This window comes from Pan paniscus, chromosome 1 (assembly GCF_029289425.2).
Source record: "Pan paniscus chromosome 1, NHGRI_mPanPan1-v2.0_pri, whole genome shotgun sequence".
In the NCBI taxonomy this organism is placed as follows: Eukaryota; Metazoa; Chordata; class Mammalia; order Primates; family Hominidae; genus Pan; species Pan paniscus.
Window position 1 is genome coordinate 66,076,042 of NC_073249.2, and position 26,633 is coordinate 66,102,674.

General features: G+C 39.7%; 2 protein-coding genes across 5 annotated transcripts in view; one reads left to right on the forward strand and one right to left on the reverse strand.

Annotated features, from left to right (window-relative positions):
- The window catches only part of RGL1 (ral guanine nucleotide dissociation stimulator like 1), a 291,840-nt gene extending 285,919 nt beyond the window's left edge, over window positions 1–5,921 (reverse strand). For 2 of the 4 annotated variants that reach the window (XM_003815619.5, XM_014342149.4), the window contains exon 1: window positions 5,472–5,897. The gene's annotated coding sequence lies outside the window, so the exon portion shown is untranslated. Of the gene's footprint in view, window positions 1–5,471 lie in introns of all 4 variants that reach the window. The other 2 variants (XM_003815617.5, XM_014342153.4) reach the window with 2 other exon arrangements.
- A 160-nt stretch (window positions 5,922–6,081) lies between these two features.
- ARPC5 (actin related protein 2/3 complex subunit 5) lies at window positions 6,082–15,748 on the forward strand. The gene is made up of 4 exons (XM_008968571.5): window positions 6,082–6,456; window positions 8,821–8,893; window positions 11,321–11,497; window positions 14,349–15,748. The coding sequence occupies exons 1-4, from the start codon at window positions 6,314–6,316 to the stop codon at window positions 14,409–14,411; spliced, it is 456 nt and encodes a 151-aa protein (XP_008966819.1). The 5' UTR covers window positions 6,082–6,313; the 3' UTR covers window positions 14,412–15,748.
- The last annotated feature ends 10,885 nt before the right edge of the window (window positions 15,749–26,633 follow it).

A 26,633-nucleotide genomic window follows, 5' to 3' on the forward strand; every position in this document is an offset into this window, starting at 1 on the left:
ATACTAAAATAATTATAAGAAAATATTTTGTGCAACTTCTTGCCAATAAATTGGCAATGTAGATGAGATGCATGATTTTCTAAAAACCATAAATTCTAAAATTGATTCAAGAAGAGAAAGACAATCAAACAAATCAATAATGATAGAAGAAAAGAATAATCAAAGATCTACCTCTAAAAGTATCAGCAAGCCCAGGTGGTTTTGCAGCACACTCTAACTTTCAAAAACCAAATAGCATGATAATTTTTCGTCATTTAAACTATTGCAGAGCATAGAAAAAAAGGTGGAAATCTAAATTCATCTACAAAGTTAGGCTAACACTAATATCAAAACTGGATAAAGATAGCACAAATAAATAAAACTATGGACCAATCTTACTTAAAAACTGAAATTATGGCCAGGTATGGTGGGGGGGCTCATGCCTGTAATCTCATCATGTGGGAGACCAAGGTGGGAGAATCGCTTGAGGCCAGGAGTTGAAGACCAGCCTGGGCAACATAGGGAGACACTGTATCTACAAAACAAAATTTGTAAAGGCAGCACACAGTGCCTCACACCTATAATCCTAGCACTGTGAGAGGCCGAGGCTGGCAGATTGCTTGTGCTCAGGAGTTCAAGACCAGCCTGGGCAATAGAGCAAAACCCCATCTCTACAAAAAATACAAAAATTAGCTAGGGGTAGTGGCGTGCTCCTGTGGTCTCAGCTACTTGGTAGGCTGAGGTGGGAGGATGGCTTGAGCCTGGGAGGTCGAGGCTGCAGTAAGCCAAGATCATACCACTGCCCTCCAGCCTAGGCAACAGAGTGAGATCTTGTGGCAATTTTTTAAAAAAAATTCTGAAACCATATAAACAAAATATAAACTAATCAAATCCAGCAAGTAATTAAAATGGTAATATTTCACAACCAAATAGAGTTTATTCTAGAAATGTGGGAATGTTTCAGTGTAGAAAAATATATATATTCACTACACTCATAAATTCAAAGATAGAAACTATATGATTTTTATCATTAGATCCCCATAAAAGGCATTTGATAATTTTAGCAGTCATTTCTAAAAGTCATAAAGCGAAAGTCAATATAATGTCAACTGGTGAAATACCAACGAAATTGAAATAGGAACAAAGCAGAAGAGCCCAGCACTCAATTTTTCAACACTCTTTTCACAATTCTAGCAAACACAAGATAAAATAGGTGACAGAAATATTAGAAAAGATGTAAATTATCATTACCTCAAATATTATACAGTGTGATAAGAGATGCAACCTTAAAACGACTGTTAGCATTAATAAAAGACACCAGTGCTAAGAAAGAATACAGGATAAATACGTTTTAAAGTCCATAGCTTTCATTTTATATCATCATAAGCCATTAAAAAAATCAAATGAAACAAGTCTCATTCACAATATTTTAAAAATAAGACTTATTCTTTGGCACTAAATCTTTTTCCTGAGGCAAGAGATTTACAATTTTTTTTAATCTTTGAAGTACTAATATATAAATAAAGGTTTATGAAAGTTGCAGATACCAGGATGAAATCACTGTTTGTCAAACACAAACTAGAGCCAGGAGAGCACAAAGGAGTAGGGTTCATGATTGCATGGACGAGATAAAAGACATTTTTGGAAGTCCTGTCTCAAGGACTTTCTAAAATAAGAAATTCTGTAGGACTGCAGCAATTCAGATAAAATGCTCTCAAAACAATACCTGCCCAGTAACAGCATCTCTTCCTCTAAAATGGTGCCAACTCTGACTTTGAGTATCCAAAACCAATGTCTGTTTCCAAGCAGTTTATGTGAACTTCTCCTTTTGCCAAATAAAAGTTTCCCTTTGGCCAGGCACAGTGGCTCACACCTGTAATCCCAGCACTTCGGGAGCCCAAGGCGGGCAGACAAGGTCAGGAGATCAAGACCATCCTGGCCAACATGGTGAAACCCCGTCTCTACTAAAAATATAAAAATTAGCTGGGCATGGTGGTGTGCGCCTGTAATCCCAGCTACTTCGGAGGCTGACGCAGGAGAATGCTTGAACCAGGGAGTCGGAGGTTGCAGTGAGCTGAGATTGTGCCACTGCACTCTAGCCTGGCGACAGAGTGAGACTCCGTCTCAAAAAAAAAAAAGAAAAAAAGAAAAACATTTCCCTTTATCCTCCCTTCTTTGATGTATATGTAGCTTGCCACAGCTGTGCATCTCAGGTTATAATCCTCTTTTCTAATTCCCAAATAAATTCAACGTATTTAGAGATTTTTTTCCCTGATTTTTTTTTTTTTTTTTGGCTTACAGGTTTTTAGTTGATAAGTTTCAGTAGAGAGTTCACCCTATCTATTCCACTTTAATGTGTAATCATAAAATTATGTAAAGGAAAAACTTGAAACAAAGAAAAAATGAAATTCTGAAGGTTCATGTTTTAAAGATTAACACAGAACCAGTTGATGTAGATATTCATAGGAGCATTAAATCATAAGATAGTCTATGGACAACATGCTAAAAATCTTTTTATATTTCAGTAATTATGTTGCCAGAGAACCCTGGTATTAAAGCATCCTTACCAGAACTGAAATTCACTTATTTATATTTATAATACATTTTACATATTTGATTAACATTGATTTTGCACTTCTATTTCAAATAATAAAAATAAATAATGTCACGTTGCAGGATTCAACGTCTTTTTTCTTTTTTTTTTTTTTTTTTGAGATGAAGTGTCTTGCTCTGTCACCCAGGCTGGAGTGCAATGGCACGATCTCAGCTCACTGCCATCTCTGCCTCCTAGGTTCAAGCAATTCTCCCACCTCACCCTCCCAAGTAACTGGGACTACAGGTGTGCACCACCACCCCCAGCTAATTTTTTGTATTTTTAGTAGAGACAGGGTTTCCCCATGTTGGCTAGGCTGGTCTTGAACTCCTCACCTCAAGTGATCTGCCCGTCTTGGCTTCCCAAAGTGCTGGGATTACAGGCATGAGCCACCACGCCCAGCCAGGATTCAATGTCTTTGTTGTTTAAGTATTTAGTGGCAAGTTTGGAGAAGAGAAGCACATGTTAGAATCCTTGGTTTAAAATGTCTGAAAAGAAAGACCTATCATAGCCTTACTAAAGTCCCTTCTAACTGAAAAGATCCTTGGCTGTTTGCATCATCACAGAAAATAAGGAACTACATATACAGCATTAACCTTGAGAAAATTCAGATTCGGTCCTGCTTCAGTATTGAACCAAACCAGGTTATTTGCACAACAAGTAAAATGTCTTAAAACCTTATAAATCTTTTATATCAGGGTAAGCACTCATTTGAAAAATTAAAATAAGGAAAATAATATTACCTAAGATGAATTAAGTATCATGATTAACATTAAAAATTTAGAATTTGCAAGGAAGTGAAATGAGTTTTCTAATTAAAAGATAATTAAAGACAGATTTCTCCACATACACACAAAAATTTCTCTAAAGCTTTATAAAGATTTAACTACCTAATAAGGTAGAGAAGTAATTTATGTGCCCACTAAAAAATACTCAATTTCTGAATGTTCGTCCAAAATTAACTTGTCAGATCATTAAATCATTGACTAGAAACACGTTGAGTACCTATTATGTACTAGGCACTTAGATCATTGTGAGAGAATAAAAAATACTGCATTAGAAAAGGACATTTTTCACATCTTAAATGCAATAAGCATGATTTGGCTGGCAATTAATTACATTGAACACATTAAACATATAGAGCAAAATTCTGAGCAATCAAAATAATTATACCCTTGAGCAATCCATTATTTAAATTTCTTTCACTATTCCCTTAAGCTGATTTCTACTCTGGGATTCTTTCATAGTTCTCAAATAAGAAAATAAAAAATTTCCTAAATAAGGCAATACAAAAGAATAGAAATGTAAGAGAAGAGATGTATTAGCTCTTGAATCCCTGTTTCCATTTGCTGTCAATAGTGCCTCTAATGTTCGATTTTCTCTTCAAAGAAAAATCTTGATTTAAAAGAAGAAAAAGTACAATCACCTTTAACAGCTAAAGTATACTGATTAGCATCTACTAAAGTTAGCAAAGACTGAAACTGAAAAAGAATTGTAAAATCTTTATTCTAAGTTATATAACGCCATTCACCATAGTAATGATTTTATACTTTGGTATATGGCTTTTTAAAATAAATATTGCCAACAGGTAAAAATTTTTCCTTTGCTGTCTTAAGGCATTCCTAAGAGAATTTTTACCAGTGTGTGTGTTCATAACTTGAATGTTAATTTAAAGCAATGTTACTTCTATCACCTAAATGATATACTTATAGAAGAGTGGTTTAATTGGGAACAGAAAAACGCCACATTGCTTCTTCCCAAGAAAAAGGGATGTATTCCATTCTCGAGGTCTCTCTCCCACTCTCTATTTATATATAATATACTGCATAGATAAATATACACACATTATATATGTATTTTTTTGAACTTAAAGAAGACTGGACATATGTATTTACATGTATATATCCAACAAATATTTAATTTTGAGATCTCTCTCCCTCTTCTGATTTATTATTCTCAGTATGATTCTCAAACTGTACGGTCTTTCACATTTCATTCATTCATCAAGCATGTATCGAGTCCCTTCTGCATGCTTAGCTTTTTGTCATATGGAAGGAAGATACAAAAGAAAAACTGTTTCTGCCCTTCAGAATCTTTCCATCTCTTCTAGGAAGGAGATAAAACACCATATATCATTAAGAAATTTATAAGACTAGTCCCAAAACCAATGGTACAAGCAACATGCATTTTACATTTATGTAGAATTTTAGAGCTTGGAAACACTTTCGTGATATATAATCCTAAGAACAATCTTGTAAAGTGCACATTATTAGCTCCATTTCAGTGATGAGGAATCTGAGACAGAATTTTAAGTGACATGTCTCGTTCAAACATTATGAGTGGAAGAGTCAAGACTTAAGCCTGAGTTTTCTGATTCTAAGCCTAGTGCTCTTTTCAACACAGCACTGGAAACCAAAGATTGTGGTACACAACAGGGCAACAGCCAGTCTTCTGCTCGAGGTCCAACTAAACTGGACCCATACCGAGCAGTGTCCAGCCAAATGTCCAAATTAATTTTATCCTGCAAATATTTGTTCTTCAGTGTAATACACACAGCACAACTACCATTTCCTTCGTCTTAGTGCCTTTATCTCCTACATTCCAGAAATGGGGATGTCAAATATTTTTTTTAATCTGGCCTAGATGGAATCATATAAATCTCAAATCATAATATAAATCTTAAAGGTCTGGTTTCCACCAATCCTTCCACATTTTGTTTTCCCCCAGCACTAGAGAGCCTAACCTACCCTCACCCCTTTCGAGCATTCTTGCTCCAAACGACCACCTATTTTAAGATGTCAATGACCCTTTCCCAAATTCTACAAATTCACCCCAGTTTTGCCACCCGACCCTAGCGCCTGCCCGGACACGTTCCCCTCCCTCCCAATAGATTTGATACCGAGTTCAGGTTCTGCAGATGCCGTTGCGATGCTGTCACACAGCACTGACAGATAAGATTTGACCTTTCGACTCCGTCCTTGGGGACTTCCCGCTGGCCAAGAAGGGTAGTTCCAATCCCAGGAAACGGGCTTCCTGCTCAGGAACGCAGCCTCTAGCAGCGCACAGTCTGAGGCAATGTCTCCGGCAATTAGAACGATGCTGGGCGCCCGGGTGTGCATCACTCTGCCTCATACTCCTACCAACTGCAGGGCACTCGGTCCGGCAGCCAGTCCATCCCACCCACAGCCAAGTCCCAGCCAGCCGGACCTTACGCAGGACCCCAATGATAGGTCGTTGACGGCTGCAGCAAAAGCCAAGGCCACCTGCCGCTGCTGCCCATCCCCGCCAATCTCAGACCCCCTAGACTGGACCGCAGAAAAGCGTTTCTATGGGAACCCCCTCACCGAGAATCACGTGACGCAATCGGACGACCAATCGCTTCTTACCTCTGCCCGCGGTCCAGCTTTTGGCCCTCCCTCTCGCCCCCGCCTCCTTCGCCCAGCCCCGCCCCTTGCCTGCGGAGAGCCCGCGCCTGCGCGCTGTGTCCTGCGCGCTCCTTCCCTCGCGCGCGCTCTCCGTGGAAGAGCAGGGGCAGCGTGGGAGGCGCCAAGGGAGCGCGAACCTGAGGAGGAAGAAACGGGGCTAGCGCGCAGGCCCAGAACGGTCCGAGCCGCGGCAGTCGGCGACGCCCCAGAGCGGAAGAGGGAAGTGAATCAGGCGCCGGGTAGTGGGTTGCTGGGCTGGGCTTGCTGAGGTAGAGGCAGCGCCAAGAAGAGGCCTTTGCCGCTGGTCGGGATTGGGATGTCGAAGAACACAGTGTCGTCGGCCCGCTTCCGGAAGGTGGACGTGGATGAATATGACGAGAACAAGTTCGTGGACGAAGAAGATGGGGGCGACGGCCAGGCCGGGCCCGACGAGGGCGAGGTGGACTCCTGCCTGCGGCAATATCCTTGCATTCACCGCCCTCCCCACCCCAGCCCAGCCCAGCCCGCCCTTCTCCTGGGACCCGGGAGCCTGCAGGATCCGCGGGGCACCGGCGCGGAGCTGCCCTCTCAACCTGCGGCTTAACCTGTGTCTTTGGGATCGCCCGCTCTGAGAGGGCAAGGGGGAAGCCCTCGTTTCCTACCCAGTCGGCAGGAGACGCGAGGGTCCCACTCTTGGAAGCCTGCCCTCCCCCGCGCGCCTTCCACGCCCCCAGATTCCTCAGGTTGCACCCGAGTGCCTGCCTGCCTCGGGAACTGGTCCCGCCGGCCGCGCCCTCGCGGCTCTGGGGAAGGCGGCCCCGGCTGGTGGGGAAGGCTGGTGCCGAGCGCCTTAGTTTTTCTTCCTAGAACTCTTATTTCCTGGGGTCACATTAGCTCCAGAAATTTCTGATTGTGGGGAACCTGCATCTTTCCTTAGTGGTTTTGTTTTTTGTTGTGTTTTTGTTATTGGTAGCGTTAAGGTAGTTTATTCCTTACCAGGGGGCGGGGGGAGATGGGACTGTTCGAAAATTGAGGGTCCCTGTGCTTTCAGCCCATTGGCCTTTTTTAAAAAAAAAAAAAAAGAAGAAGAAGGGGATTTGGCAAAATATACATTGTACAGAATTTGTTAACCGGGGGAGGGGAATGAATACAAAAAATACAAAACTCCTAGAAGGAAGCTTGGAGCCTTTTACCTGCTAAGAAAAGGACAATAGAAAAAACGACGGGGAATGCGTGTGGAGAATCCTTGGAAATATTTAAAATAAACCCCAATGAATAAGATAGAAGATGAGTCATTCGTATAAAGCAGAATCATTTTTGTAATCCTAAAATTGTTTCCATTTTAGTTAAAATATGGCAGTCAGTTCCCGGTTTCTGTTTTTGCATATTTGAATATTCATAACTTTGGCTTCGCATTTGCATTACATCTTTTTTAGAAAAATGTAAATGTTGCAAAAAAACCGAAGCTGTAGTTTTAGAAAATCTCAGACACTGAATTTGTATGCATTTCTAATTATTCTTGGGTGTATTCATAAGGAAGACTCTCAACAATGTCCTGTTATATTGGGGAAATATGAGAGTGAAAATATTTAATGGCAACAATATCCTTTTTTAAAGGCACCTAAATAGAGCATTAGACATTTATCAATATATAGATAGTCCTTTGCCACAACTTTCACAATTAATTAGCTGTTGCTCTTTTGCATTATTTAAATACTTAAGTGCTTGGAGTCATAAAAAATGAGCTAATCTACATAAGGCATGCTTCTCTAGAAATCCCTGCAGCCTTGAAAATAACAGCTTGTCAACCAGAGATTTTGTGTAAGAACTTTTTCTTTAGAAAATAAATGGTGAACATGCTTCCTAAAAACATTATTTGTGATGGATAGATGGTGTTTTATGAAACCCCAGTGTATTTTAGGTAATTTGTGGAGACTTTTAAATGGTACTGCTGTATCCATATCAGTGGATCTGCTTTTTGATCAGTTCATCTTAAAATATAAAGATACTGTCTCTTCTTACCGTTACATACAGCCAGGAAAGACAGCCCTAGTGGTGGGGTACTAGAGTTGGAGGAACAAGTGAACTCTGTGGTTTTCCTTTTAGGGGAATGTCTGTACATTCTGACAGTCTGATTGGCCTTCTGTTTCTCATGCTTGCTAACTCACTAGTGCTTTCAAAGAGAGCCTGAATTTAATAGGTATGGTCTAACACAGTTTGAATAACCTTTGTGAAATATGAGAGAAAATATCTAAAGCAAAAAATTAAGCTGCCACCTAAGGGACATATGAATTATTACATCTTCTGTGATGCCTCTTTTCATCAATATTGAGAGACTGCTAATGTGTATCATTCAGATTGCTAATCTGCCAGCATGTTCTGCCAGCATTTCAGATAATACAGAATATGGTTCTAGCAAAAGTTTGGTCTTTATTTTTTCAATTAGAATCACAGGAAAAGACATATTTTGGTTGATAATAGGTTATTTCATTTGGGGGACTAATAATTCTGATATATATTTTAGGATTTCTTTAACACCACTCTAGGTAATGTTTGCATATGTATCTCACTGGGAAATGAAAGACTATCAAGGTGTTCATTTGATAGTTAGAACCAAGGGTGAAACAGTCTTTGCTTTATTAAAAAAAAAAGTCTAATGTTCTATTTTGCTTTTGATATTTTGCCTTTGATTAACATCCTGGAAACCAACACATTGAATTTCCAGTATTGAACATAGTGACCAAAGTAATTTTCTTTTTATATGTAAATCAAGTCATAAGAACCAGTGGTTATAATGCTTTCCTGGGGGCCATCCTTTGCTGTTACACCCTTAACTTCCATCACAGGAAACATGACAGCTGCCCTACAGGCAGCTCTGAAGAACCCCCCTATCAACACCAAGAGTCAGGCAGTGAAGGTGAGTCACAGACTACAACACAGTGATCTCTGCTGATATCTTATTCTTAGTAAAATCCTCTGCAGTTGCAAAAAAAAATCAATATTTTAACTGTTTGCTATCTTTGACATAGAAGAGTTTATAATGTAGTTTGATAGGTAAAAATTTCACGTGAAAAAATAGCCCTATAATGTAGTTATGATAATGCTGCATGGTAAGATACAGTAAGTTCAAACGATAGTGAAATCATTTGTGTGTGTTTTTAGAGGAGACCACTCAGGCTGAATTTGAGCAAAGGTTTGAAAAATAAGTTAAACCTTTACAAAAATAAACAGATTGTAATTACTTTTTAAAGATTTTTTAAAACCATACAAATACTAAATACTTATTATAGAAATCTCAGACATATGAGAAGGTTAAAAAGATAGTGGTTTGTGGTCCCAGCACCCAGAGATAACAGTTACTACTTTGGGGCCTTGCTGTATTGTTACAGAGTTCCCTTTTGTTTTTTTAAGAATGAAATTTTATAACGTGCTTTTTCAGCTATATGCAATGTACATGAGCTTTCCTTCACAATAAGTTTATAGCATTTTTAACACTTGTATATGGATAAGCTGCAGTGTATACATAACTAATCTTTTGTTATATATTTAGACTGACTTTTTTTTTCCTATTGTAAACCACTGAAATAAATATTTTTTGGTAAATTTTTAATTGTTCTCTTTGAGTAAATTGCTAGCAGTGAATTACTGGATCAAAGAATGCACTTTTTTTTAAGGCTTTTGGTATGCAGTATTGCCAAATTGCCCTTCAGAACAGTTGTGCAACTTACATTCTCTGCAGTCTTTTACTAATTCTTAACCTATTTACGTATTTATTTAAAATGATGCCCATAGCATCAACCCCGTTGTCCATAGCTATTCATACATCCTAGGAGCTTCAAGAATCTCAATTGAATAGTAGTAAGTAATAACTTAGGTAAATGCATAATAATTATCTAGGTAACGTAATTTTTTATTGGGGAAAATTTCTTTGGTTTTTACAAGTTGTAAAGATTGTCGTTGAAATTTCATTTTTACCCTGGATGCAAAGATATTTTTCTAAATCTGGTAATTGCAGTCTTTAAACCAAAGATAACAGTAGGTGGTAGAAACATTCTGTGAAATCCTGACCAGTAGGAATGCTGGAGGTATCACTTTGTGTTGAATGGAAGGAGAAACGAATTGTTGAAAAGGTCAGTTAAGTGTTTCCTTTGCTTGGCCGGATGGGTAAGAAAATAACTGCTTTTGAAGCAGGCTTTTGCCAAAGAAAAAAGATCATTATTAATGAACATCACTATATTTCATATCTACAGTCAATTCATATAAATTACAGTCAATTTTCTTTTAAGACAGCTTGGTTTATTAAAATTTTTAAATAAAAAAGTTTTTAAGAAAAAATTACTTCTGAAGGATAATTCAAGGTGGAACTGCAAATCTGCCTCCTTGTTTTGTTGGGAATTTTTTTTTTTTTTTTTTTTGAGATGGAGTCTCACTCTATCACCCAGGTTGGAGTGCAGTGGTGCAATCTCAACTCACTGCACCCTCCGCCTCCCGGGTTTAAGCAATCCTCCTGCTTCAGCCTCCCAAGTAGCTGGGATCACAGGCACACACCACCATGCGTGGATAATTTCTGTATTTTTAGTAGAGACGGGGTTTTACCATTTTGGCCAGGCTGGTCTCGAACTCCTGACCTCAGGTGATCTGCCCATCTCGGCCTCCCAAAGTGCTGGGATTACAGCTGTGAGCCACCACACCCGGCCGTTTTGTTGGGATTTTTTTTTTTAAGATCAAGACATAAATTTAAATGTTTTAATAAATTGTTAAATTATCACATTGATCTGTTAGCAAATCCTCTCAGCTCTGCCTTCAATTATGTTAATAGTCTGTCTAGTTTCTTACCACCTCCACTGCTACTATGCTTACCACATCCAGCCTGTATTATTGCAATTGCCTCCTAATTGCTCTCCCTGCTTCTACCTTATCCCCTACTCCCACAGCTTATTTTCTGTAACGTAGATGCCAAAGCAATCCTGTTAAAATGTGAGTCAGATTATGGCACTGCTCTTAAAACCTTCCAATGTCTTCTCATTTCTCTCAGTAAAAGCCAAACTCCTTACAATGCCTGTAGGCCTTACACGATCTGTCCTCCCATAACCTCTGACTTACTCACGTGCTTTTCTCCCACCAATCCACTCCAACCACATTGGGTTTTTTTCTGTTCCTGGAACACACACTAATAGCACTGTTCTTTCCTCTGTCTGAAACACTTTCCTCAGTTATCCCAAGCCTTCTTTCACGTCCTTCAGGTCCTTACTCAAATGTCACATTCATAGTGTAGACTTTCTGAAATTCTAAACCCTCCTCATACAGATATGTCTAAATGTTCTGTTATTTATTGACCCACCAGGACCGGGCAGGCAGCATTGTCTTGAAGGTGCTCATCTCTTTTAAAGCTAATGATATAGAAAAGGCAGTTCAATCTCTGGACAAGAATGGTGTGGATCTCCTAATGAAGTATATTTATAAAGGATTTGAGAGCCCGTCTGACAATAGCAGTGCTATGTTACTGCAATGGCATGAAAAGGTAAGTTATGAATTATAAATCTATATGACTGGTTCTTTTACAATAGGGAATGACAATGACAACCTCTCTCACCTAAATAACCATTTTGATTTGTTGTACATTTTTGTTATTACAAATAAAATGCATGAAAAGGATAGTTCATATTTATGTTTACTAGCCTTGGTCTTAAGAGATTCTGATTCCAACACTTGTGTTTATTCAACAATGATTATTAGTAATTAAACATAATCTTGAACTCTGAATTAAATCAAAACTTTGTAAAAGAAAATAAGCAATACAAATCAAGAATTCTTTCACAGTGACCAAAAGGTGAAAACAACACAAAGATCATAACAGATGAACAGCTAAATTGTGGTACATACATACAATGGAATATGATTCAACCATTAAAAGGAATGACATTCTGACACATGCTATAACATTAATAAACCTTGAAAACATACCAAGTGAAATGAGCCAAACACAAAAGAACTAATATTTTATAATTTTACTTCTATGAAATAATCTAGGATAGGCAAACACAAAGGGACAGAAAGTCCTTAGAGGTTACTAGGAAGTAGGGAAAGCAAGGAATAGGGAGTTAGTGCTTAATAGGTACAGAGTTCCTGCTTGGAGTGGTAAAAAAGTTTTGGAAACAGATAGTGGTGATGGCTACAGTACATTGTGAATATAATTAATGCCAATGGATTTTACACTTAAAGATGGTTAAAATGGCAATTAGATATTTTACAACTTTTTTAAAGAATTAGGGGTTTGGAGGATCAAGAATTCTTAAATCATGTTTTTCTATTTTCATGTATATATTTTGCAATGTAAGTAGATGCTGGTACATCATCTGTCAAAAGAGTATAAGTGATTTTGAGCTTTGGGTAAAAAACTGGATAACATGTAAATAGAACCAGTCATAAAAATATTGAGTGTTTGAAGTGTATCTGAGTGAAAACACAAACATAAGAAAAAAGTACATAGTAAAACAATAGTTCCCCCTTTTACTCTAAAATGCACCAATTTGGGTAGTAATTTATATGGCACCCTATTCATGGAACACTTTCTGTTGCCAGGTACCATACTATTAATGTTTTATTTAACCTTTACAACAACACTGTGAAGTATATAAATATCTTTATCATCCTCAATTTACAGGTGAAAAGCCAGCTTTAAAACCCAAGCAGCGTAGTTCTAGCATAGCCTCAAGATTGCAGTGAACATTGATTACTTATTATATTCCACATATTCTTCAAAGGACTTTATAAATATTAACTCATTTAATCCTCATAAAAATGGAGGGAAATGCTTGCTATTATTCCTCTTTTGTCACTGAGGAAACTGAGGCATGTGTGAAGTCTTCATTTCTTCCAAATGTCAGTCACCAGTTTTTACCAATCTTCGAAGTATTTCTGAAATCTATCTGTTCAAGCGTATCTAATGCAGCTGTTCACAGCATCTCTCCCAGTCTGTTGCCATAGCTTCCTGACTGGTTTCCCAGTTAACAGTTTTGCCTCCTTCAAATCTGTTCTCCACCCAGCCATCAAAATGATATCTTTAAAATCAAAATTGCCCTTGTCAGTCACCTGCAGGATAAAGTCAAAGTTCCCAAGTCTAGCTTCATCTTCCATGTCATTCTTCCCCTCAGGCTATAGCAATGCCAGCCTTTTTCCTGAATGCACCATATTGTTTCACACTTCCATACATTTGCTCATGATTTTCTGGTGTTAGCCTGTCACCTACTCATTCTTTTAATGTGTCATTTCCTCCATGTAAGCCTTAGCTGAAACATTCCTCTATACTGTTAATCTGGGTATAAGCCTCTCCCTGGTGCTTTAATAGCACCTGCAGCACAACTCTCATTTCATACATTAGATTAAAATTACCTGTTTATATGTCTGTCTCCTCATGCTAGACCAGAAAATGCTGTATTTGTTCACTTTTGTATCCCCAGCATCTAGCACAGTACTCAGTATACAAAGGTATTCCATAAATATTTTTTGAACAGAAAGAAACCAGAACTCAGATTCCTAATACTTGATCATTACTCTCTATTTTTCAAATTAGAGTCAGAGTTAAAGTTTCTAAGTTCTTAGCTATTAAACAATACCTTCTTTCTTTGGGAGAAAAAAAATCTGACAAAGGCTGACTAATCGAAGTGGAAGTTGGGATGGTTGATCCCAGTTTGAATTTTCTTCTGACTATGTGGTGAGAATGAGAAATGCAGAATGTCCACCTGTTTTGAGCAGGAACACTATGCTGCAGATTTTTTTTTTTTTTTTTTTTTTGAGACGGAGTCTTGCTCTGTCGCCCAGGCTGGAGTGCAGTGGCGCAATCTCGGCTCACTGCAAGCTCCGCCTCCCGGGTTCACACCATTGTCCTGCCTCAGCCTCCCGAGTAGCTGGGACTACAGGCACCCGCCACCACGCCTGGCTAATTTTTTGTATTTTTAGTAGAGACGGGGTTTCACCATGTTAGTCAGGATGGTCTTGATCTCCTGACCTCGTGATCCACCCGCCTCGGCCTCCCAAAGTGCTGGGATTACAGGCGTGAGCCACCGCGCCCGGCCTATGCTGCAGATTTTTTAAAACATTATTTAGAATTAATGTACTAGAATGTAAACTAGTATCTCACTAGAATGTAACTTCATGAGGGCAGGGACTTTCAAGGTTTTGTTTATTACTGTAACTCCAGTGCCAAGAACAGTACCTGGTGCATAATTGGTGCTCAAGAATTTATTATTTGTTAACTAATAAATTCAGGGTCTATAGCAGTGCCCATTCCTTCTTTAAGAAAAATGTTTTACCAAATATGAGAATTGACCTTTTATTATTCTGTCAACATTTACATCTTGGTTTATTTTTAGGCACTTGCTGCTGGAGGAGTAGGGTCCATTGTTCGTGTCTTGACTGCAAGAAAAACTGTGTAGACTGGCAGGAAGTGGATTATCTGCCTCGGGAGTGGGAATTGCTGGTACAAAGACCAAAACAACCAAATGCCACCGCTGCCCTGTGGGTAGCATCTGTTTCTCTCAGCTTTGCCTTCTTGCTTTTTCATATCTGTAAAGAAAAAAATTACATATCAGTTGTCCTTTAATGAAAATTGGGATAATATAGAAGAAATTGTGTTAAAATAGAAGTGTTTCATCCTTTCAAAACCATTTCAGTGATGTTTATACCAATCTGTATATAGTATAATTTACATTCAAGTTTAATTGTGCAACTTTTAACCCCTGTTGGCTGGTTTTTTGTTCTGTTTTGTTTTGTATTATTTTTAACTAATACTGAGAGATTTGGTCAGAATTTGAGGCCAGTTTCCTAGCTCATTGCTAGTCAGGAAATGATATTTATAAAAAATATGAGAGACTGGCAGCTATTAACATTGCAAAACTGGACCATATTTCCCTTATTTAATAAGCAAAATATGTTTTTGGAATAAGTGGTGGGTGAATACCACTGCCAAGTTGTAGCTTTGTTTTTGCTTGCCTCCTGATTATCTGTACTGTGGGTTTAAGTATGCTACTTTCTCTCAGCATCCAATAATCATGGCCTCTCAATTTATTTGTGGTCACCCAGGGTTCAGAGCAAGAAGTCTTGCTTTATACAAATGTATCCATAAAATATCAGAGCTTGTTGGGCATGAACATCAAACTTTTGTTCCACTAATATGGCTCTGTTTGGAAAAAACTGCAAATCAGAAAGAATGATTTGCAGAAAGAAAGAAAAACTATGGTGTAATTTAAACTCTGGGCAGCCTCTGAATGAAATGCTACTTTCTTTAGAAATATAATAGCTGCCTTAGACATTATGAGGTATACAACTAGTATTTAAGATACCATTTAATATGCCCCATAAATGTCTTCAGTGTTCTTCAGGGTAGTTGGGATCTCAAAAGATTTGGTTCAGATCCAAACAAATACACATTCTGTGTTTTAGCTCAGTGTTTTCTAAAAAAAGAAACTGCCACACAGCAAAAAATTGTTTACTTTGTTGGACAAACCAAATCAGTTCTCAAAAAATGACCGGTGCTTATAAAAAGTTATAAATATCGAGTAGCTCTAAAACAAACCACCTGACCAAGAGGGAAGTGAGCTTGTGCTTAGTATTTACATTGGATGCCAGTTTTGTAATCACTGACTTATGTGCAAACTGGTGCAGAAATTCTATAAACTCTTTGCTGTTTTTGATACCTGCTTTTTGTTTCATTTTGTTTTGTTTTGTAAAAATGATAAAACTTCAGAAAATAAAATGTCAGTGTTGAATAATTTATTTTTCTCTGACTTTAACAATTATGAATGTATGGTTAATTAAGAAGAAAGGTTTTCTGCTTCTACCACCAAGTACTGTACTCTTAACAAGAACAGTTTGGTAGGGTTTTTATAAGACTATATAGATATAAGATGATAGAGAAGAGAGTCATGAATGATGTCAGAGCACTACTGAAGCCTTTGGAGTGATTCCATAGCCTTCTGGATGGCAGCTGAATACCTATATGTAGTATCACTGCCCAAAGACCTAGACTAGAAAGTGCAAAGTAGCCTAGCAGCTGCAGTCATTCATTCCCAGCCTCCAAAATTCTCTTTCTTTCACCTCAAATCTATTTCTTGTACTTACCTACTCACAGCGACTTCTGTTTGCTTTTGATCTTCACCTGACTAGATTCCCACTTTAAAACACTTCCAGGCAATTCAGGGTCCTATGGGGGAAGATAAGCTAAGCAATAGGTATTATTCTTAAATATTACTTAGAGATGGGGATTTGCTATGCTGCCCAGGCTGGAGTGCAGTGGCTGTTCACAGGTGTGATCATAGTGCACTGAGGCCTCAAACTCCTGGCTTCAAGCAGTCCTGCCTCAGCCTCCCGAAAAGCTGGAACTACGGGCACATGCCACTGTGCCTTAGCCAATAGGTATTAGAGGTAGTCAAGTAGGTATAGCATAACCAATTACAAACTTTAAAATCAAATGATACTGAATGCTTTTTCATAAAATCCTTCTTAACATCACTTTCATAACTGAAGCGTTTGGAAAAATTCTGGAGTTCATATTTGTTCACAAGAATGGGTGGGTGTATTTAGAATCTGCCAGTCTATCAGCTTTACTGAGGGGAGATACTAAAAATATTTAACAAGTAGTATAATATAGAGACCGAGTCAAAATGGATACCAGCTGGAAACAACTGGTTCAACTGTTGCCTCCTGACTAAATGTCAGCCCAGGGTATAGTAACCATGACACAGTACTATCCTTGGTGAAGAGTTGGGAATAGGATTAATTGCGGAAAAAATATATATAAATGCCATAGGACACTTTTAGCACAAAAGTAGTTGTTTACCTCCCATTCTCCTCCTTTAATCTCAGTGGTTTTACTATTTGGTTTCTTTTTTGGCATTTTACAAAAGGGAAGAAATGGAAAACACACCCCTTCTTGGTCATTGGGTAACAGCACCATTTCGGTAACAGTCATACTTGATGACAAGTATGATGATATTTTAAGGACATGAACATGGGTGAAATCAATGTGTAGATGGTACAAATTAACCGAATTCTTTTTAAAGCATTTCCTGTGGATCCCAGGATCATGAGGACATAACAGAAGAATAAGGTCTGAATCTTGTTCACCAGTTTGCTGTCAGCCTAATTGGGAAGTAAGGTTAAGCACCTGAAAATTATGTCATACAAAAAAAAAGAGAATTAACGTCATACAATTTAGCATTTGACTGTAAATGCAGTTAGTCAATGTTGGGAGAACAACAAAATCAGGGTGGATCAGAGTATTTAAAGTGAGACATTAATTTGAACTAATCCTTTGGAGGGGCAGAAAGGACAAACGGTCCAAGTGAAATGAACAGAGTAGAAAGAGAAAGTTAAAAGTGGGTTTAATAGTCACTGTTCTTGCAGTTTTAATGTTTTTTGTTTTGTTTTGTTTTGTTTTTTTGAGACGGAATCTCGCTCTGTCGCCCAGGCTGGAGTGCAGTGGCGCGATCTCGGCTCACTGCAAGCTCTGCCTCCTGGGTTCACGCCATTCTCCTGCCTCAGCCTCCCAAGTAGCTGGGACTACAGGCGCCTGCCACCACGCCTGGCTAATTTTTTGTATTTTTAGTAGAGACGGGGTTTCATTCACCGTGTTAGCCAGGATGGTCTCGATCTCCTGACCTCGTGATCCGCCCACCTCGGCCTCCCAAAGTGCTGGGATTACATGCATGAGCCACCGCGCCCAGCTGCAGTTTTAATGTTTTTAACATAAGAATTCTAGATGGTGCAAATTATTAACAGGATCAGAAACTATCTCCGTGATAGATTCAAGAAAGTAAAATTATAGGAAATCATAATGTTTTATTAGCTGAAATAGACATTGATGATCACTTAGTTTAACCCCATGTATAAAGGTAAAAAAAGGAAAATTAATTAATTAATTTTTTTTTTGAGATGGAGTCTTGCTCTGTTGCTCAGGCTGGAGTGCAATGGCACAATCTCGGCTCACTGCAGCCTCCACCTCCCAGGCTCAAGCGATTCTCCTGCCTCAGCCTCCTGAGTAGCTCGGATTACAGGCACGCATCACCGTGCCCAGCTAATTTTTGTATTTTTAGGAGAGATGGGGTTTCACCATGTTGCCCAGGCTGCTCTTGAACTCCTGACCTCAGGTGATCCACCCTCCTCCGCCTCCCAAAGCACTGGGATTACAGGCGTGAGCCACCGCGCCCAGCCAGATTGATTAATTTTTAGATACACAATTTTTCCTTTAGATTTACAACTAACATCCCCTTACAGACAAAATATGTTAAAAGCACCAAAATAATTGAAAAACACACCCAATTAAGAAACAGACCAACGGCCTCTGTAGAACCAAGTGCCCTTAAACAAGGCTGCTTCTGTCCATATTCCTGCCGCGGGACCTCTGCCCCACTCCCTCTCCCCCTCACCCCAATGTCACTAGTACAATATGTGAAAACCCCAATGTGAAAACGTTCTGTGCAGGTGCCTCTTGTACGATTCCAGATATGGAGGAGGCCCGGGAAGCCCACAGAGGTACAGCATGTCATCTGCCTCAAGGTGGTGCTACTTCACCACATTAATGATCCAACCACAAGCAACATGGGACACAGCATTCACTTTAACATTTCTATTTTCCTTTATCATTTCTGTTACTTGAGTGTATAAGAGTAATAAACATAAATAATCTATGTTTACATCTCTTATTTCTCTCTGAAACAGTTCCCTAGAATCCACACATGAAACACAAATTGAGTAGTGTATGACCCACCTGAATTCCAAAGCATTCTAAAACTCCCATATTTTCCAGCCTAGCAGTTAGCTCCTGCTCTGCAAGACACAACCTCTTGACCCTGCTGCTAGACTGTATGGGCCCCCTGAAGTCATAGTAGCTGGCTCTTACTCATCCCCACATTCACTTGGCATAGTTGATGTTCAACAAATATCTCTTGGTTGCATAACATTGAACGAGCCAAGTCACCTAAGAAATCCTAAATTTATACACAGGTTCTTAGGGTACCTGAATAGGGCAACACATCAGAAGTACAAATTGAGAACTATACAAAGAGTAAAATAATTCTTGGGTTCAAATACCCTAGAGCCAATCAAGTTTAGTCACAAAGAATTTCAATTCACTTCAATGTGGACAGTTAAGAAGGGAATTTATCAGCCTTAGGTGGAAATCAGAGCCACCATGAGTACCACGTGCAGCCCCTATAGTGTTTAGCTTTGCCAGAAGTCACCAGAGAAAGTGGCTGAGGAACAGAATTCCAGCTCATATCTGGCTAACAGTGGCACCATGGGAGTTTATATGATCTGCTCATTATTCTGTGGCATCACCTTCTAAGAGCAGAGATGTGACCCAATACCCCTTGTTTTCCTTAAAGATAACCATTAAATTATATCCATGAATTTATATCACCTTCCTTGACTTTATACGTAGATTTTTCTAATTCTGTCAACCCTTAGGGTAATGAATAACTTAAATGGCCAATGCCTCTGCATAACATCATACTTCCTTTTGTTTCTCCAAAAATTTAATCAAGATGCCAGGGCAACTAAGATTTTCTTCAATTTGCTAAGTTAAAGGTCACTGTATTCATTAGCCAATGGTTCTATATTTTATTCATTTTAGTTTTTATTCATTTTCAAATAATTTGTTCATATTGTTCAATATTCAAAAGGTAAGAAATATGTACTGTGGTAATTTTCCATTCCACCCTAGTTCCTCTTTTGACAACCAACTATTGTCACTTAATTCTTAGGCATCCTTCCAGATACAGTGTATGCATTTACAGGCAAATACCTATATAAGATTTTACCCCTTTGTGTACATAAATACTAACATACTATATATAGTGTTCTGTTCCTGCTTTTTTCATTAACAGTATATTTTGGTGGTAATTTCCTATCAATACATAAAGAACTTCCTTATTCCCTTCAGAGGCGTTTGAACCAGAGCAATTCCTTCTTGAATAGAAGCTGGGTAAAATAAGGCTGAGACCTACTGGGCTGCATTCCCAGATGGTTAAGGCATTCTAAGTCACAGGATGAGATAGGAGGTCAACACAAGATACCGGTCATAAAGACCTTGCTGATAAAACAGTTTGCAGTAAAGAAGCTGGCCAAAACCCACCAAATCCAAGATGGCAATGAAAGTGACCTCTGCCTCTGGTCATCCTCACTGCTACGCTCCCACCGGCGCCATGACAGTTTACAAATGCCATGGCAACATCAGGAAGTTATCCTATATGGTCTAAAAAGGGGAGGCATGAATAATACACCCCTTGTTTAGCATATCATCAAGAAATAACCGTTAAAATGGGCAACCAGCAGCCCTCGGGGCTGCTCTGCCTATGGAGTAGCCATTCTTTATTCCTTTACTTTCTTAATAAACTTGCTTTAACTTTACAGACTGGCCTTGAATTCTTTCTTGTGTGAGATCCAAGAACGCTCACTTGGGGTCTGGATTGGGACCACTTTCCGATAACAATTTTATTTTTATGACTGCATAATAATTCTATTATATAAATAAATGTACCATAATTTACTTAACCATTTCCCTATTGATTTAGGTGGTTTCTGATCTTTTGCAGTTACAAACAGTGCTACAGTGAATAGCATTATACACAAGCCATTTTACATATGTTCAAGCCTATTTGTAGATCAATTCCTAAAAGTGAAAGTTAAGGTCAGTTGGAGGGCATTTAAGGGAGATATTGCTAAATTGCCTTTCTTAAAGGTTTTATCAATTATACTTTCTCTAGCCGTGTAGAAGAATGCATGTTTTCCCACCCCTTTACCTATTCTATGTGTTTGTCATAAAACATTTTTTAATCTTTTCAAATCTGATGTTTTAAAAATGGTATCATATATTTGCATTTCTCTTAATGTAAATGAGATTGCACATCTTTTCACATGCCTAATAGCCAGTTGTATTTTCTTTTCTATATTTTTGTATTTCTATATTTTCTTTGCCCTTTTGATGGTCTTTTTCTTACTGATTTGTAGGAGCTCTTTTCAACAGGAATGTCAAATATTTCTTGCATTTTGAGTTTCGCTTTATAATAGCTTTTACTATAAATAAAAAGGTTATTTTTATTTTTATCTAATTGAGTTTATTAATCTTTTCTTATGGCATTTAGAGTTCAAGTCATACTTAGAAAGATTTTCCTGGCTCCAAAATTTAAAAATAGAAATTTCATGAAGTGTTCTTGGATGTTTTTATGATTTTAAATTTTAGTTTTTTTATTTTAAAATATTCATATTTTTCTTTTCAACAATTGCTGCTCCAAATGTAAACTAGAAGAGATTAGTTGGTCCCCATATGGAAGTCTTATCCTAATATATTGACTTGGTTGGTTTTCTCAGGACTTGAGGGTGTTTTCTTAAGACAAACTACCCAAAGTATTTCGCACGTGAAAGCACAGTTTCACTGTCATTCAGGCAAGTATTTACATGCTAAGGGCTGCTTAAAATATTTAAAATACAATCCTTATCCTGTGGGATCTAGATTCTAGGTAAGATACACAAGCAATGAATAAAATTCAATAGTAAACAAGCTATAATAGAGAAGAGAGTAAATTCATGTACAATAACAGATGGGGAGCAATTATTCTCCAAGAGAGAATGTCAAGGAAAAGGTGTGAAAATGGGAGCATTTCAATGGGCCTTGAAGGCTATCTAAGAGTTTGGCAAATAGAAAACAGGAAGGGAATACCAAGCCGAGGAAACAACACGATTTCAGAATTCACACAATTAGTGAACATTCCAGAATCCTGTTCATTATTAGTATTAAATCAAGTTAATTAAGTGATACCATGTTACCACTAAGTTTGAAGACTGGTTCCAAATTTTCTGGGTCCTCAGATCAAAAGCAAAAGATTTCCTTAACTTTGATATAATACCCAGTGTTTATTCTAACGAGAGGGAAACCATCTGCTGCTGAGATACAGCTACTTATGAGTTTCATGTTATAGCTGTTGTCAGGCCAGGAAGTACATAGACAAAGTATATGCAGATTGATAGTGACTCTCTGAGGTGCTGTATTGAGTAGGACATGTTGGAGTTCAGCAGGTAGGTGGACCATGAGAATTAGTGATGTCTGCCATGGGTTTTAGACATGTAGAATCACAACACATATTTTATTCCTGCTCTAAATGATATACAATATCTGCATTATTTGGCCCTGGCCTTTATCTACAGCCCCATCCCCAACTAAAAGTAGGACTGCCTCATAGCACAAGTCCAGGGGACACCATTCATGCCACACAGTTGTGCTGTAAGGGGTGCCGTTCATATGAAATCAGTATAAACCGGGCTTCTGGGAGCTGTAATAATATTGTTTAATACTGCATAAAGCTCTGCTTAACTTTTATATACCAGCCACTGAAAACTCATGCTTACATTTCTCTGCAGGTCTGCTCCATTCTTGCTTTTATCACCAATAATCAGTCTCCTCTGCTTTACCAGTAACATGACAAAACACTCCACCAGAAACCCCCTAAGTTTTCCATCATGATATTCAGGTACCCAGACCAAAACTGACTTTTCTTTCTCAGTTCCACTTCCAGAGTCCCAGGTTTCATGCGCGTCCGTGTGAAGAGACCACCAAACAGGCTTTGTGTGAGCAATAAAGCTGTTTATTTCACCTGGGTGCAGGTGGGCTGAGTCCAAAAAGAGAGTCAGTGAAGGGAAATAAGGGTGGGGCCGTTTTATAGGATTTGGGAAGGTAATGGAAAATTACAGTCAAAGGGGGTTGTTCTCTGGTGGGCAGGGGCGGGGGTCACAAGGTGCTCAGTGGGGGAGCTTCTGAGCCAGGAGAAGGAAATTCACAGGGTTAATCACTCAGTTAAGGTAGGGCAGGAACAAATCACAATGGTGGAATGTCATCAGTTAAGGCGGGGCAGGGCGTTTTCACTTCTTTTGTTATTCTTCAGTTACTTCAGGCCATCTGGGCGTATATGTGCAAGTCACAGGGGATGCGATGGCTTGGCTTGGGCTCAGAGGCCTGACGTTCCTGCCTTCTTATATTAATAAGAAAAATAAAACAAAATAGTGTTGAAGTGTTGGGGCGGCGAAAATTTTGGGGGGTGGTATGGAGGGAGAATGGGCAATGTTTCTCAGGGCTGCTTCAAGCGGGATTAGGGACGGCGTGGGAACCTAGAGTGGGAGAGATTAAGCTGAAGGGAGGTCTTGTGGTAAGGGGTGATATTGTGGGGTTGTTAGAAGAAACATTTGTCGTATAGAATGATTGGTGATGGCCTGGATACGGTTTTGTATGAATTGAAAAACTAAATGGAATAAGAGAAGGAGAAAAACAGGTATAAAAGGTCTAAGAATTGGGAGGACCTAGGACATCTGATTAGAGAGTGCCTAAGGAGATTCAGCATAGTCCTGCCAGCAAAGATTATTTATTTACTTCAAGAGTTTAGAGTGGCAGTTTGGGGATAGCACCAGGAGATATCAGCTGTGATGGCTTGGAGAAACAGTGTAAACCGGCAGTGTAAACAAGAGCAGGGCATGTATGAGTAGTTGAGAACGGTGAATAGGAGTAGGACTAGACAGAAGATAGTAGGGATGACAAGTTTTTTTGGGGCACAGTCTAAGTTGGTCTGGTGTCGAATGAGACTGGGGCCTAATAAAAAGGAGCGTCTATACAGGAGCTTAAATGGGCTGTACCCTGTAGCATTCTGAGGACAGGCCTGAATTCTGAGAAGCGAAAATGGTAAAAGTATTGTCCAGTCCTTTTTAAGTTGGTGGCTGAGCTTGGTGAGGTGTGTTTTTAAAAGACCTTTAGTCCGTTCTACTTTTCTTGAAGACGGAGGACTGTAAGGGATATAAAGGTTTCACTGAATACTAAGAGCCTGAAAAACTGCTTGGCTGATTTGACTAATAAAGGCTGGTCTGTTATCAGGCTGTATAGAGGTGGGAAGGCTAAACTGAGGAATTATGTCTGACAGAAGGGAAGAAATGACTGTGGTGGCCTTCTCAGACCCTGTAGGAAAGGCCTTTACTTATTCAGTGAAAGTGTCTATTTAGACTAAGAGGTATTTTAGCCTCTTGACTCGGGCATGTTGAGTAAAGCTAATTTGCCAGTCCTGGGTGGGGGAAGGGAGGGGGGCCTGAATAATCCCTGAGGAGTAGTAGAATAGCAGATGGAACACTGAGAAGTTATTTCCTTGAGGATAGATTTCCAGGATGGAAAGGAAATGAGAGGTTCTAAGAGGCGGGCTAGTGGCTTGTACTATAGCATAGCCTGCCTTTGCTGGTGTGCGGCGATTAGGCCTGGTGGAACTGCCATTAATAAATCAAGCGTGATCAGGGTGAGGAACAGGAAAGAAGGAAATATGGGGAAATGGGGTGAATATCAGGTGGATCAGAGAGATACAGTCATGGGGGTCAGGTGTGGTATCAGGAATAATGTGAGAGGCCAGATTGAAGTCCAGGCCAGGAAGAATGGTAATTGTGGGACTTAAAGAGTGAGTACAGCTGAAGGAGCCGGGAGCAGAAAGTATATGCATCAGGTATGAGGAAGAAAATAGATTTTGGAAGTTATGAGAAATGTAGAGAGTGAGTTGAGCATAGTTTGTGATTTTTAGGGCCTCTAACAGTATTAAAGCAGCGGCAGCCGCTGCACGCAGACATGAGGGCTAGGCTAGAACAGTAAGGTCAATTTGTTTGGACAGAAAGGCTACAGGGTGTGGTACTGGCTCTTGTGTAAGAATTCTGACCGCACTAACCATGCCTAGGAAGGAAAGGAGTTGTTTTGTAGAAGGTGCTGGGGTTTGAGAGATCAGTCGGATACGATTGGCAGGGAGAGCACGTGTGTTTTTATGAGAATTATGCCGAGATAGGTAACAGATGAGGAAGAAATTTGGGCTTGATTAAAGTAATGGGGGCTGTCTGTGAAGCTTTGCAGCAGTACAGCCTAGGTAATTTGCTGAGCTTGATGGGTGTCAGGGTCAGTCCAAGTGAAAGCTAAGAGAGGCTGAGATTAAGGGTGCAAAGGAATAGTAAAGAAAGCATGTTTGAGATCTAGAACAGAATAATAGGTTGTAGAGGCAGATATTGAGGATAGGAGAGTATATGGGTTTGGCACCACAGGGTGGATAGGCAAAACAATTTGGTTGATAAGGCGCAGATCCTGAACTAACTTGTAAGGCTTGTCTGGTTTTAGGACAGGTAAAATGGGGGAATTGTAAGGAGAGTTTATAGGCTTTAAAAGGCCATGCTGTAGCAGGCGAGTGATAACAGGCTTTAATCTTTTTAAAGCGTGCTGCGGGATGAGATATTGGTGTTGAGTGGGGTAAGGGTGATTAGGTTTTAATGAGATGGTAAGGGGTGCATGATCAGTCGCCAAGGAGGGAGTAGAGGTATCTTATACTTGTGGGTTAAGGTGGGGGGATACAAGAGGAGGACGCAAAGGAGGCTTTGGATTGGGAAGAAGGGCGGCAATGAGATGCAGCTGTAGTCCAGGAATAGTCAGGGAAGCAGATAATTTAGTTAAAGTGTCTCAGCCTAATAAGGGAACTGGGCAAGTGGGGATAACTAAAAAGGAGTGCTTAAAAGAGTATTGTCTAAGTTGGCACCAGAGTTGGGGAGTTTTAAGAGGTTTAGAAGCCTGGCTGTCAATACCCACAACTGTTATGGAGGCAAGGGAAACAGGCCCTTGAAAAGAAGGTAATGTGGAGCGGGTAGCCTCCATATTGATTAAGAAGGGGATGGGCTTACCTTCCATTGTGAGAGTTACCTGAAGCTCGGCGTCCGTGATGGTCTAGGGGGCTTCCGAGGCGATGGGGCAGTATCAGTCTTCAGCCACTAAGCCGAGAAGATCTGGGAAGGAGTCAGTCAGAGAGCCTTGGGCCAGAGTTCCAGGGGCTCTGGGAGTGGCTGCCAGGTGAGTTGAACAGTCCGATTTTCAGTGGGGTCCCACACAGATGGGACGCGGCTTAGGAGAAATCCTGGGCTGCGGGCATTCCTTGGCCCAGTGGCCAGATTTCCGGCATGTGTAGCAAGCTCCTGGGGGAGGAGGTTCTGGAGGAAGGCCTGGCCGCTGCGGTTCAGGCGTTTGGAAGTTCTTGTGTGCTGGAGATGTGGCTGGGGTTTGTCTCACAGTGGAGGCAAGGAATTGCAACTTTTTTCTGTTATTGTACACCATGAAGGTGAGGTTAATTAAATCCTGTTTTGGGGTTTGAGGGCCAGATTCCAATTTTTGGAGTTTTATTTAATGTCGGGAGCAGATTGGGTAATAAAATGTATATTGAGAATAAGAAGGCCTTTAGACCTTTTAGGGTCTAGGGCTGTAAAGTGTCTCAGGGTTGCTGCCAAACGAGCCATGAACTGGGCTGGATTTTTATATTTGATGAAAAAGAGCCTAAACACTTCTGATTTGGGATAAAGAAAAAGGAGCATTAACCTTGACTATGCCTTTGGCTCCAGCCACCTTTTTAAGAGTAAATTGCTGGGCAGGTGGGGGAGGGCTAGTCACGGAACGAAACTGTAAGCCAGACCAGGTGTGAGGAGGGGAGGTGATAAAAAGATTATAGGGTGGAGGAGCAGAGGCTGAGGAAGAATTGGGACCTAGCTCAGCCTGGAGAGGAGCAGCCTGGGGAGGAAGGGAGAGGTCAGATGGGTCTGTAGAAAAGGAAGATTAGAAAGAC

What these genes read in the sequence shown, in the direction of transcription:
- ARPC5 (XM_008968571.5), top strand. Translation starts at nt 6,314, where the DNA reads ATGTCGAAGAACACAGTGTCGTCGGCCCGCTTCCGGAAGGTGGACGTG. An exon ending in CCAAGAGTCAGGCAGTGAAG is followed by an intron (nt 8,894 to 11,320) that starts GTGAGTCACAGA and finishes TTGACCCACCAG; the next exon opens with GACCGGGCAGGCAGCATTGT. An exon ending in TACTGCAATGGCATGAAAAG is followed by an intron (nt 11,498 to 14,348) that starts GTAAGTTATGAA and finishes GTTTATTTTTAG; the next exon opens with GCACTTGCTGCTGGAGGAGT.